Source organism: Oryctolagus cuniculus, chromosome 1 (assembly GCF_964237555.1).
Source record: "Oryctolagus cuniculus chromosome 1, mOryCun1.1, whole genome shotgun sequence".
Classification (NCBI taxonomy): Eukaryota; Metazoa; Chordata; class Mammalia; order Lagomorpha; family Leporidae; genus Oryctolagus; species Oryctolagus cuniculus.
In genome coordinates this window covers 123,884,413-123,898,309 of record NC_091432.1, presented here as the reverse complement: position 1 = coordinate 123,898,309, position 13,897 = coordinate 123,884,413, and the positions used below count along the sequence as shown (strand labels likewise).

The following is a 13,897-nucleotide window of genomic DNA, read 5'->3' as shown; positions in this document are numbered from 1 at the left end:
TGGCAAGGGGAGAGGGAGGAGGAGGAGGGGTGGGAGTGTGGGTGGCAGGGCGGGTACGGTGGGAAGAATAACCATATTCCTAAAGTGTACTTATGAAATTTGTATTCCTTAAAAAATAAATTAAAAGATAAAGGTACCCATGAAGACCAGAGGCTAGGTAAAGATATGGGAGAAGAAACAGGAAACTGGCGTGTGCCACCCTCCAGGTGTGCCACCCTCTAGGAATCTCCAGGTATCCTGCTACCCAGAAGCTTTCTGAATCTTATTCTCTTGGGTTTTATGGAGGTTTCATTATGTGGGCATGATTGATCAAATCATTGGCCAATGGGTGATTAGCTCAACCTGTAGCACCTCCCCAGATGTTGGGAAGTGGGGCTGAAAGTTCCAACCCTCTAAACCTGTCTTGGTTTTCTAGTGACCAGGCCTCTTCCTGAAGCTACTTGGGAGTCCCCAGGCCTCATCACTTCATTAGCATACAAAGTCCTCACTTTGGAGTGTCCAGAAATTTTAGGAGTTACATGGTGGGACATAACAAGATAAGGATGAAATACAGATTTCACAATATCACAATAGTGTACTCATTATATTCATAGTAATTCTTTCTTTTTTTTATGGTGAAAAAACATATATTTAGATTTAGCCAGCTGGACTCTTCAGATGATCCCAATTTTGTTGGCAACGTCCAGAGCATCATAGTCAGGAGCCAGCCGCACACACGCCTTCTTCTCTCCGTCAGGTCTGATCAGGGTGTTGACTTTGGCCACATCAATGTCATAGAGTTTCTTCACAGCTTGTTTGATCTGGTGCTTGTTGGCCTTGACATCCACAATGAACACCAGTGTGTTGTTGTCTTCTATCTTCTTCATGGCCGACTCCGTGGTCAGGGGGAACTCGATGATGGCATAGTGGTCAAGCTTGTTTCTCCTGGGGGCGCTCTTCCGAGGGTATTTGGGCTGCCGTCGGAGGCGTAGTGTCTTGGGCTGCCGGAAGGTGGGGGACGTGCGGATCTTCTTCTTCTTGTGGCTGTGGACGCCTTTCAGCACTGCCTTCTTGGCCTTCAAGGCCTTCCCTTTGGCTTCGACTTTAGGAGGGGCAGGAGCTTCCTTCTTCGCCTTTGGCACCATCTTGGTGAAAAGCTCATAGTAATTCTTTCTAATACAACTTATTTATATTGGAATCCAAGCTAAGGTACAAATATTTCCAACTGGGTCACATTTTTTGAGGGTGTTTTGTTGAAGTGACAATGTTTGATAGGAAATACTTTTTCATACATTTTGTTTTTTTTTTTTGTTTGTTTGTTTTGTTTTCCCTTGAGTGTGTTTCATGGAGAAAGTTGCAACTTGACTCAAAGTTTTTTCAAGTTGCTTTTCTCTCTGCTTATACAAATTTTTCAGACTTCTTCTGAATTTGACCTCCTTTTCCACTCTTTTTCTAACATCCATGACTATAGCTATTTGAACTGAAGATGACTGTGAATTATACACACACACACACACACACACACACACATATATATATATTGCTCCTTGTTGCTGCTACATGGCTCCTAAAATTCTTGCCACCTGTGCACTGATGACTATCTTTTTATGTTCATGGGATGACTGGTAGCGGAGGCCTTAGGTAGCTTCCAGAAGGGAGCTGGTCTCCAGAAATATCAAGGCAGAATTAAAGGGTTAGGAATTTTAGCCCCACTCCAAACCTCCTGGGAGAGGAGGGGCTGTAGGTTGAGTTGAGCACCAATAGTAATGATAAACTCATTCAAATTTACATAATGAAGCTTCCATAAAAGCCTGAAAGAATGGGATTTGGAGGACATTTGGAGAGGTGGCACACTCAGAGAGACACAGAAATTCCATGTCCCTTCCCACATTCCTTGCCCTATGTGTGTTTTCCATGATGCTCTTCTTCTGTGTCCCTTCTAACACCCTTTGTAATGAGTTAGTAAACACGAGTCTTTCTGAGTTCTGCAAGTCACACTAACAATTTAATCAAGACCAAGGAGTGGGTAGTCGGAATCTCAATCCATAATCAGTTGGTCAGAAGCATAGGTGACAACCTGTTTCTTGCCATTGGTGTCAGAAATGGGAGGGAAGGAAGCTGTTTTGGGGAATCAATCTCACTTGGTAAATCTGATGCAATCTGCAGGAAAATTGCATGGTAGGTGGGGAATAATCCCCTCCTCCCACCCCAGCCCTTGGTCACTGAAGCAGTCTGTATTGAGTATGTGGGGGTAAGAAAAATACTTTGAAAAATACTTTTTCCTCTCTCTTACTCTTTGGTAGCTGGGGCACAAACCAAAGCCCTACCCTACATAGCAAGTTCTTTTCCAGTCATCTTCTCTGTAAATAAAATCAATTTCCCATTCTAAATGAGTTGTATATAAAAATCACACTTAAATATTTAGCTGTTCAATTCTTTAGCCTTTCCTTCCCAATATTAAAACAACAACTATGACAAACTATCGCTAGTTCATTCTCCTAACCCTACCCACCCATATTCTCACTCCTTCCCATCGCCCAATCTTACACCACATAGGTTTTTTTTAACTCATTTTATTATGTCACATTGATTTCTAAGGGTTGTAGTGACATAGTACTACACCTTGCGTGGCTGAAGGAATGGAAATGTGCTTTCTCTCTGTTCTGAGGCTATATGTCCAAAATCAAGGTGCTGGCAGGGCCACACTTCCTGCGAAGGCTGTAGGGAAGGATCTTTCCTTACCTCCACCAGCCTGGCAGCTGCTGGCTGCCCCTGACTTTCCTCGGCCTGTGGGTGCATCATTCCTCGTATCTGATCAGGCTTTGTGTACCCTTTCCTCTGTGTCTCTTTCGGTTTTCCCCTAACATCAGACAACAAGTGTAGGGTCTGCCCTATCCAGCATGATTTCATCTGAACTAATTACATCCTCAAAGACCTTATTTCCACACAAGGTTCTGGATATGAATTTAGGGTGATCCTATTCAACTCAGCACATGTCAAACCACCCAGTTATTTCCATGTTCACCTGCACCTAGACCCTCTTTAGTTTGTTCCTCAACCACTGCTACCTAAACCTGAATTTCTGAACACTCTGGAGGACCTCAAAACTCTCAATTCTTTCTCTGTAGCCCACTCAGTGGCCATATTAGACTTCCACTGCTATTATCTGCTGTCCACACAGACTAGACTGACACCAAATGGTCAGCCTTTATTGTTTTGGCTGGTGGCTTGTTCAGTTATTTTGAGCTTACAAAAAAGTTGCAAAAAAGAAGTACAAGAATCCCTATATACCTATTGTGTATATATGTTAATAGTTCAGCCATGTTTAATTTTTAAAAGGATTTTATTTATTTATTTGAAAGTCAGGGTTGGGGGGGGAGGGTTACTGAGAGAGAAAGATAGGAAGAGACACGGAGAGATATCTTTCATCTGCTGGTTCACTCCCAAGATAGCCAGGCCAAAGCCAGGAGCCAGGAGTGAGGAGCTTCACCTGGGTCTCCCAGGTAGGTAGCAGCCCAAGCACCTGGGCCATCTGCTGCTGCTTTCCCCAGGCTGTTTGCAGAGAACTGAATTGGAAGTGGAGCAGCAGGGACACGAACTGGCACCCATTTGGGATACTGGTGTTGCAGGCAGTGGCTTTGCCTGCCATGTCACAACATCGGCCCCGACATTGATGTTTTTAACAAGAATCCAAGCTGATCATTTTGTAGACTGTCTCTCAATGTTGGATTTGCCTATTGTTTCCTTATAATTAGATTCAGGCTATTAGCTTTTGAAAATTGTATTACAAATGAAGTTATATCCTTTCAGAACATCAGAGGCAGAGGCACATATCTGTTTTCCATCCCTAAGTATATATACACACACATTAACTTGATCCCTGGGTTAGGATGGGATCTGCCAGGGTGGGCGTTTGATGTAGTGGTTAAGATGCTGCTTGGAATGCCTGAGTCAGAGTGCCTGAGTTCAAGTCTAGCCTACATTTCTGAGGTCCAGCTTCCTGCTAATGTGTACCCTGGGAGGCAGCAGGTGATGGTGCAAGTATTTAGGTCCCTGCCATGCCCACATGGGAGATGCGGATTAATTCTGAACTTCTGGCATTAGTTTGAGACAGTCTCGGCTGTTGTAGGAATTTGGGGAGGGAACCAATAGATGGAAGATCTCTGTTTTTCTGCCTTTCGAATAAATGAGAAATAAAGTAAAATTTTTAAAAAGAGGATCTTCCAACTTCAAAGTAAAGTTAACATGTTATCAAAGCACCAAATTTTAATTCATTATTTTAGCATCTATTGTTAATTCTTGATTGAAAAAAAATTAATAATTATTATGGTGGCTGCCAAAATTACATATTTTCTTTTCCCAACATTCTTTTGAATTTTATTAGTTTGCTTTCTTTTGTAATTATGAGCTTTCCTTTAATCGTCATTGATTTTGCTTTTAAACGCTTAAAATTTTTTTGAGAGGCAGAGAGACAGACATAGACAGCAAGATAAATGGGAAAAGCTCCCATTCACTGCTTTATGCCCTAAATACCTGCAAAGGCTGGAACTGGACTTGGCTGGGCTGAAGCCCGGAGTCAAGAACTCAGTCCAGGCTTCTATGGAGGTGGCAGGGACTCAGTCACTTTAGCCATCATTACCGCCTGGCAGGATCTGCATTAGCAGGAAGCTGGAGTCAGGAGCTGCAGGGAGGAATTGAACGCCGCTCCCTGGTTTTGTCTTTAACCTTTGTTGTGTCCTTACTCTCTTGCCAGCCTTATGATAAAGTAAAAAGAGTGTCCTACAAATAGCACATATGAGGGGCTTCTGACTATTTGGGAAAAAACTGTGATGAAAAATATAATGAGGATTCCAAGATGACGAGATAGGGAGGGAGCTTACTGCTCTAGTCTAGGGGAAGATAGTTAAAAAAAAAAAAGTGGAGAGACTGTAATCTCAGGGAAGAGTTAAGGAGAAAAATGGCAAACTCCATGCAAACTAGGGGGACACTGTGAGGCATAGTCCAAAGATAAAAGCCATCACAGAGAGGGAAATAACAACAAGTATCTCACAGATGCCTAAAAATTAATGCAGCAAATTCAAGAAACAAGATAAGGGAAGACAGCATGGTGCCCCCAAAGGAGCACAACAGCACTTACATACTAGAACGTGAACATGAAGACATTGAAGAAATGCTGGAAATGCAATTCAAGAAATGGGTTGTAGGATTACTTAGAAGTAATCAGAAGCAAATCCATGAATTAAAGAACTCCATACATGAACGGAATAAAAAATTTTTCTATGAAATTGATATTTTTAAAGAGAAATCAAAACAAAATATTGGAAATGAACTATTTAATAGATCAAATACAAAGTGTGGTAGAAAGCCTAAACAACAGACTTGATAAGGCAGAAGAAAGAATACTAAATACCAAAGTTAGAAGATAAAACTCTGGGAATTTTAGTTAGACCAGAAGAAGAAGAAGAAGAAGAAGAAGAAGAAGAAGAAGAAGAAAACAAGAAATTAGAAAACTAAAACACAGTGTTGGAGATTTGTGGGATACTTTCAAATGCCACAACATACGGATCTTAGGAGTTCCTGAAGGTATGGAAACAGAATGGATTATAAGGGCTTTTTAGTTTAATAATTACAGAAAACTTCCCTAATTGGGGGAAAAAAGGGACATCCAAGTACAGGAAGCACATAGAATTCCCAATAGACATGACCAGAAAAGATCCTCACCACAACACACTGTAGTCAAACTCTCCACAGTAAAACATAAAGAAAAGATTCTAAAATGTGCACAAGAGAAACACCAGATTACTTTCAGAGGATCTCCAATTAGACTCACAGCTGACTTCTCATCAGAAATTCTACTGGCTAAGAGAGAATGGCGAGATAAATTCTAAGTCTTCAGGGAAAAAAAATTGTCAACCCAGAATGTTGTACCCTGCAAAGCTCTCATTTATCAATGAAGGTGAAATAAAGACCTTCCATAACAAACAGAAATTGAAAGAATCTGTCACCGCTTGTCCAGCTTTACAAAAGATGCTTAAGGATGTGCTACACACAGAAACACAGAAACATGATCATCACTGTGAAAGAAGGAAAAGGCAGAAAATCTCCCAGTAAAATACAAAGGAAATCCAAAGTAAACAATAGGAATATTTGTGGAAGAATGGCAGGACCAAGTCATTACTCATCAATAATCACTTTGAATGTAAATGGCCTCAACTCTCTAGCTGAAAGATACAGACTGGATTAAAAAGCAAGACCCACCCACATATTTGCTGCCTACAAGAAACACATCTCACCAACAAAGATACCCACAGGCTGAAAGTGAAAGAATGGAAAAAGATTGGCCATGCTAACAGAAACCAAAAAAGAGCTGCTATAATCAGCCATGCTTATTAGACAAAATAGACTTTAACACAAAAATTGTTAAAAGAGACAAAGAAGGGCACTATGGGAGCTGGTGCTGTGGCGTAGCAGATAAAGACCCCGCCTGCAATGACGGCATCCCATCTGGGTGCCAGTTCTAGTCCCAGTTGCTTCACTTCCAATCCAGCTCTCTGTTGTGCCCTGGGAAAGCAGTATAAGTTGGTCCAAATCTTTGGGCCCCTGTGCCTGCGTGGAAGACCCGGAGGAAGCTCCTGGCTCATGGCTTTGGATTGGTGCGGCTCCAACTGTTGCAGCCATCTCGGGAGTAAACCTGCGGATGGAAGACCTCTCTCTCTCTACCTCTGCCTCTCTGTAACTCTGCCTTTCAAATAAATAAATAAATCTATTTTTAGAAGGGCACTATGTAATGATTAAGGGATCAATTTAACAGGAAGATGTGACTATAATAAACATATATGCACCCAATTACAGGGCACCTGGCTATGTAAAAAAAAAAAATGTTAATGGATCTAAAAGGAGACGTAGACTCCAATACAATAGTAATGGAAGATTTCAGTACCCCAGTTTTAGCAATGGACAAGTCAACCAGACAGAAAATCAGCAAGGAAACAACAGAGGTAATCAACACTGTAGACCAAATGGACCTAACACATATCTACAGAACTTTTCATCCTACAGTTGCAGAATACACATTCTTATCATCACTGCATGGAACGTTCTCTAGGATAGCCCACATGCTAGGCCATAAAAAAATGGAATCCTCTTGTTTGCAATAAAATGATTGAAGCCAGAAAACATCATAGTTGGTGAAATAAGCCAGTCCCAAAAGGTCAAATACCATGTGTTCTCCCTGATCTGTGCTAACTGATAGAGGCCCTAGAAAGAACAGAGCCCTATAGAAAAAAGAAATCTTTCTCCAAGAAGGAGTTGGTTAGTGATCTGGGGGGGACAAGGGGTGGCGTAAGACCTCCCAAGATGAAGAAACCCTCGGCCCAGGAGGAAGTGGCAAATGGTGTGGAAGAGGCGGGTACCAGGAAGTCCCCAAGAAAAAGAGGAAATTCTCTGCCAAGGAGGAAGGGAGCAGTGGCCCTGAGGAGGCCTCCCCCAGCAAGAGCAGTGCCAAGGAAATGAAAAAGCTCCTTAAAGCATCCCAGAAAGACTGTCTAGCACGGACATTCCCTGCACCTGAGAGGGGTACCCTTTCCTGCCCTGTGTCCTCATCCCAACAAAAACATCACAAAATGCTAAAAAAAAAAAAAAAAGGTAATCTATAGAAGTGAAATTGACACTTTGAGATGCGCTGACTTTGAACAGCCCTTGTCTTGACTATTGATGAAGTTTTTTTTTCATACTGTTTGTTGAACTCTTTACTTAGTATAGAGTTAATCTTATGTGTATGAAGTTAATTGAAAATATATCTTAGTAAAAAATAAGAATGGGAATAGGAGCGGGAGGAGGGAGAAGGGTGGGAGTGCAGGTGGGAGGGTGGGTAGGGTAGGAAAAATCACTATGTTCCTCACATTGTATTTATGAAATGCATGAAGTTTGTACACCTTAAGCAAAAGGTTTCTGGGCAAAAAATAAAGAGAGAAAAATATTATGCATGGATTTCAAAATTTTTTTGCACCAAAATAAACTTCTCTTTTCAAAAAGACTAATTTATTATTTTGAAAGGCAGAGCATCAGAGATAGGAGAGAGATCTTCCATGTGTTGGCTCACTCTCTAAATGACCACAACAACCCAAGCTGAGCCAGGCTGAAGCCAGGAGCCAGGAACTCCATCTAGGTCTCCCACTTGGGTGGCAGGGACCCAAGTACTTGAGTCATATTTTACTGCTTTCCCAGGCACATTAGCAGGGAGCTGGACTGGAAGCAGGAGTAACCTGGACTTGAACTGGTGCTTTGATATGGGATGCCCACATCTCAGGTGGCCACAATGCCAGTCCCAATACATTTATCTTTTCATTCCACTTTTCTGCGAACTTCTTGTAGAGCCTGTGTATAGCATTTTTAATTATTCTTGGCAGGGGCTGTTCTGTCTGCCATACTCTTGGCCATAAGTGTTACTCTTCCCCTTCCATCCCTCCTTACAGCAATTCCTACCAAGCTTCCTAACTCCCATGAAGCTGCTTTGACCAAAGTGACCAGCTACTTCCCCCTCCACATTTCCAGCTGCATTGTTTTGCTGACTCTCTCTTTAGCTCTGAGCAACACTTGTAGCTGACAACCACATCCTCCTTGAAACATTTTCTTCCCTTGGCCTCTGGGGCAACTCCTCTCCTGCCTCTCTTTCTGTTTTATTGGCCTTGTTCTTCTCTTTGCCCTTGTCACTCAACCTCTAAATTCGGCAGCTCCCAAGAGCTTTGTCCTTGACAAGTTTGTCCTCTCTATACACACTCCAGCCTCATCTAATCCTTATCAGTTGACTCCAACTAAATAGACCTCATCTAACCCTAGGTATTTAAGTATATTTATAATCTGATGCATCCTAAAATTGTATCTCTGACTCCAATCTCTCTCTTGAATTCCAGCTGCCTCTATGGCACATCTAGTTGGATGTTGAAAAGATAAATCAAACTGGGTGTGACCAGAGTAGAGCTCTTAATTTTCTAACCATTTCTCTCCCAGTCTCCCCAGTCTCAGTGGAGGCACTGCTGTTTACTCAGTCACTCAAGTCTTAACTTTACAAGTTATTCTTGATCATCTCCTGTCATCACCAGCAACTCCCACCTTGTCTTGTATTCTAAATTCTGTGGCTTCACCTCCAAAATAGATCTGGTGTCTCTTTACTTCTCCCCCATGGACCCCCCTGTTTTAGCAAGATCACCATCATTTCTTGCCTACAACATACTGTGGGTGCTGGCACCACGGCGTTGTAGGCTAAGCCTCCGTCTGCGGCATCTGCATAAATATGGGCGCTGGTCCTGGCTGTTCCTCTTTCGATCCAACGCTCTGCTGTGGCCTGGGAAAGCAGTGGAAGATGGTCCAAGTGCTTGGGCCCCAGCACCTGCATGGGAGATCCAGAAGCAGCTCCTGGCTCCTGGCTTCGGATTAGCCCTTCCTAGGCCACCAGCAGGGAGCTGGATTGAAGGGAAGCAGCTTTGGCCCATATGGGATGCTGCCATTACCTGCTACCCCACAATGCTGGTCCCATTATGTATCTTCTAAAACAGAGATCTTACAAAACAATGCAGCAGATTGCTAGTACACTTAGAGTAACATGCAAGTAAAAGGGAACTGCAACAAATTTCAAAAAAAAATTGGCTCAAAATAAGCTTTATATCGCATTCTCTCCATGAATTTTCTGAAACCCCTTTGTATGTTCACTGAAAAGAACATTTGATAAATGCCCAGGAACCTTTATGAGAAATTATAACAAGTCCATTACTTCATTTACTTTTAGCATTTCATGAGCACTAAAAGAGTAACTGGGGACAGCACCATAGCACAGTAGGTTAAGCTGAGGTCAGCAGCACTAGCATCCCATATGGGCGCTGGTTCGAGTCCCAGCTTCTCCACTTCCAATCCAGCTCCCTGCTGATGCCTGGGAAGTCAGATAAAGATGGCCAAGAGCTTGGGCCCCTGCACCTGTGTGGGGGACCTGGAGGGAGCTCCTGGCTCCAGATTTGCAAAGCTCCAGCCATTGTGGCCATTTAGGGAGGAAACCAGCAAATGGAAAGACCTTTCTGTCTGTCCAGCTCCCCTGCTAATGTGCCTGGAAAAGCAGCAGAAGATGGCTGAAGTCCCTGGGCCCCTGCATCCACATGGGAGACCCAGATGAAGTTCCTGGCTCCTGGCTTTGCTCTGGTCTAGCCCTGGTTGCTGTGGCCATTGGGTATATGGAGGATCACTGTCTCTCCTCTTCCTGTAACTCTGCCTATCAAATAAATAAATTAATCTTAAAAAGCAAAGAAAGAGCAATTGGGTAGTTTGACGCCAGGGTGTAAACCACTGCCTTTCTTGTCCTCTTCCTCCTCCCCTGTGTTGAAGAGATTCTGAGTTCTCCCAGATCTTTGGTTAGATGGGTGGTTTCCAAAATGACTGGATTCTAGATAGAGAGTTGCTGCACAGAGTTTTTTGGGCACTCGATCTGCAACTTTTCCAACATAGAAAACTACTTCAGTCAGTTTTGTTGCCCAAGCTTGGTTCATGAAACAGATAAGGCTTTGAGGAGCCCAGTAGCCGGCACAGTGTGTGGCTGCAGGGCACCAGGCGCCAAGGAGGGCTTTTGCTTATTAAAATAGTTTTTTTTTTTTAAGATCTTTTTTTCTTATTTGAAAGGCTGAGTCTCAAAGAGAGAAGGCAAAACAGAGAAAGAAATATCTTCCATCTGCTGGTTCCCTCTCCAAGCAGCTGCAATGGCTGGGCTGGGCCAGGCTGAAGCCAGGAGACAGGAGCTTCCTTCAGGTCTCCCAAGGTACAGGGGCCCAAGGACTTGGGCCATTCTCCGCTACTTTCCCAGGTCATAAGCAGGGAGCTGGATCAGAAGTGGTGCAGCTGGGACTCAAATCAGCACCCATATGGGATGCCAGCATTGTAGGCAGAGGCTTAACCTACTATGCCACAGGGCTGGCCCCATTAAAATAATAAGTGGGGACTCAGAACATGCCTGGGAGTTTTGGTGTCAGTGTTATAGGAGTAGTGGCAGACAAAGGTCTGTGTCTTATCCCCAACAGATGTGGCAGATTCTTCTTCTTCTTTTTTCAATATTTATTTGAAAGAATTACACACAGAGAGAAGGAGAGGCAGAGACAGAGAAGTCTTCCATCCTCTGGTTCACTCGCCAGTTGGCTGCAACAGCTGGAGCTGCATCTATGTGAAGCCAGGAGTCTCTTTTGGGTCTCCCACGTGGGTGCAGGGGTTCAAGGACCTGGGCCTGCTTCTACTGCTTTTCCCAGGCCACAGCAGAGAGCTAGATTGGAAGTGGAATAGCTGGGACTAGAACTGGTGTCCATATGGGATGCTGGCACTGCAGGCAGCGGTTTTACCTGGCCCCAGACTCTTCCTGCTACACTGTTACAATGCTCTCCTCTGCTGGCTCATGGTCAGTCTCTCTTCTCTGCTGGGTTCATTCAGTGCCTCTGCCTTTGGAGTTACAGCTTCTCTTCTCTGCTGGGTTTTTTGTCTTGTGACCACAAAGAATGAGGTATGTGGACAAAGAAGGAGTGAGCAAAGCAAAGGAGCTTCATCAGAAGCAGACATGGGGCCGACGCTGATTAAGCTGTGGCCTGCAGCACCAGCATCCCATTGGGTTCAGGTTTGAGGCCCAGCTGCTCCACATCTGATCCAACTCCCTGCTGATGGCCTGGGAAGTCAGTAGAAGATGGCCAAGGGCTTGGGCCCCTGCACCTGTGTGGGAAACCTGGTGGGAGCTCCTGGCTCCAGACTTGCCTAGCTCTGGCCGTTGTGGCCATCTGGGGAGTAGACGAGCAAATGGAAAGACCTCTCTGTCTGTCTCTCACTGTGTGTAACTGTGCCTCTCAGGTAAATAAATAAATCTTAAAAAAATAAAATAACATAAAGCAGACAAAGCTCTCTGGAAGCTGGGGAGGAGATCTTCAGCCCCCAGCTACCTCTTAAAGCTGCCTGGCTCAGACCTTTATGCAGTCTAAAGCTTGAAGTTCTCCCTGATTGGTTGATGTGTATGCTAATGAGGCATGCTACATGAACCAATCAGTGACCTGACATGGAGTAGCCTGTCTTGCACAGAAGTGTGCAGAGTTCTCAATCAGGTCTATTAGGCAGACTTAACAATATCCAAAGATTACACTGTATATGGTTCTCCCGTCTCCTGTCTCCCCCTCCCCTAGGGCTCCTGGAAAATTACCTCAAGTTGTTTTTTCCCGTCCTTTTCAGGGGCCCCTGGAGTCCCCATCAACCTTAATAGTATTTTTTTTTTCTTCTAATCACCTTCCCACAACCCACCTGGCTTGGATGGATGAGGGAGTCATTGAAGTCAAGTGGCTATGGGCACCCTGGGTTCTACTGTGCAACCACATGGCCTACCCAGTGCAGGCAGAGTGTGATAGGGTCTCACCACGCTCCATCTTTGTTTTTTTTTTAAACCTCATGGCCTTTTACATTTGCAATTCTCTAGGACTAGAATGTTCTCCTAGATCTTCACATGGTTTCTTTGATTTCCATGTTCAAGTCTCAAGTCACAAGTCACGTGGTAGTATGGGGGGGGGGGGGCGTTCCGTAATACACAATTTAAATTGTCAGCATTCTCTCTCCTCTGCCTGTCCCTGCATTACTCTCTCAACAGCACTTGCCATCACCTGGAGTCATTTATTTGTGTTGTTCTCCTACCAGCCTTAGCTCAGAAAAGCGGGGCCTTGTGTGTTGTTGTCTCCTACTCTTGGTGTTCAGAACCATGAGGGGTACCCAGTGCATGTTTTATAATTGCTTCTTGTGAATGAGTGAATTTTACTGTGTTAATAAACAAGTTAATGACACATCACAGGAACACCATGTTATTGAGGCTCACTCCAGGCATTCCAAAGGAAAAACAATTTGTGGGGCGGCTTCTACCTGTTAATGTGTGTGCATTCTGAATTTCGGCAGCATTTCTCTAACTCCATGAAGGTAAGGTGTGGGGGGGGTGGCTCTCCGGACGGTAGCTCCACCTCTCATGGGTAACTGTTTTCGGGGTTTCTCGGTGTCATTTCCGGTCATTAGATGCCAGTTGGGACCACCCTAACAGGACATTTTAATAAAGTTCTATCTCCAAAAACCAAATGATTCAGGGAGTGGCAGGCTTTCTTGGCCATGGGAAGACCTGTCCAACTTTTCACAACCAAAAAAAATTTTTTTTTCAAATGGCTTTCTTAACCTAAGGAATCATCCCCCAGTCAACAAACTTCCTCTTCTATATACCCGGAGTAAGAGCTAATAGCAGCTCTAGCCCGCAAGTGCTGGGGTCTGCCCCATCAAGCCCCCTTTACCATTTCCGTTCACTTCAACAAGGTTGCTTCTCACCCAGTCCGGCCAGCAATGGGGGCTGCAGCCAGGTCATCAAGTTGCCTACAGGGTAATCAACTGTGGATTTTGAAAAACATAACGCTCTCCCATTCTTCCCACTTTGCTTTCAGTTAAATAAAACAGCAAAAACAACACGGCTGAAATTCCAGCCTCAAGTCTTTTCCCTGGTTGTAACTTCTCCCTTTTTTTTTCCTTGTTGGCCAACAGTGCAAGATTTCATGGGTTTTAGTAGCATCCTTAATGCTATCCCTCCTTGAAGTTCCAGCTTAGGTACTGACAGTCCCGGAGTCCAAGGTGTTTTTCACCTTGGAGCTGCCAACCGGCGTTGCCAGTGGGGGAGAGGGCGCTGCCTGCAAAGCCGGAGTTCATTCCTGTGCACATGGTTGCCCTTTGAAAAGGCAATTTCAAGGGACACAGCCTGAGGTCAAAGTCACGGGCTAACCGGTGTTCAAGAACCCTGCACTTCTTGGCGCTTCTGCCAACTTTCCCCTTCCAGAACGGTGAGGCGGGAACTAGACACACAGTGAGGGTGCTCTACGGGGTGGCAGGGCCTGGG

The 13,897-nt window shown here is 44.2% G+C and overlaps 1 protein-coding gene across 1 annotated transcript; it reads right to left on the bottom strand.

The window, feature by feature from the left end:
• Positions 1-653: 653 nt before the first annotated feature.
• LOC108178546 (large ribosomal subunit protein uL23-like) lies at positions 654-1,139 on the bottom strand. Its single transcript, XM_051827151.1, has one exon. The coding sequence runs from the start codon at positions 1,122-1,124 to the stop codon at positions 654-656; it is 471 nt and encodes a 156-aa protein (XP_051683111.1). The 5' UTR covers positions 1,125-1,139.
• Positions 1,140-13,897: the final 12,758 nt, after the last annotated feature.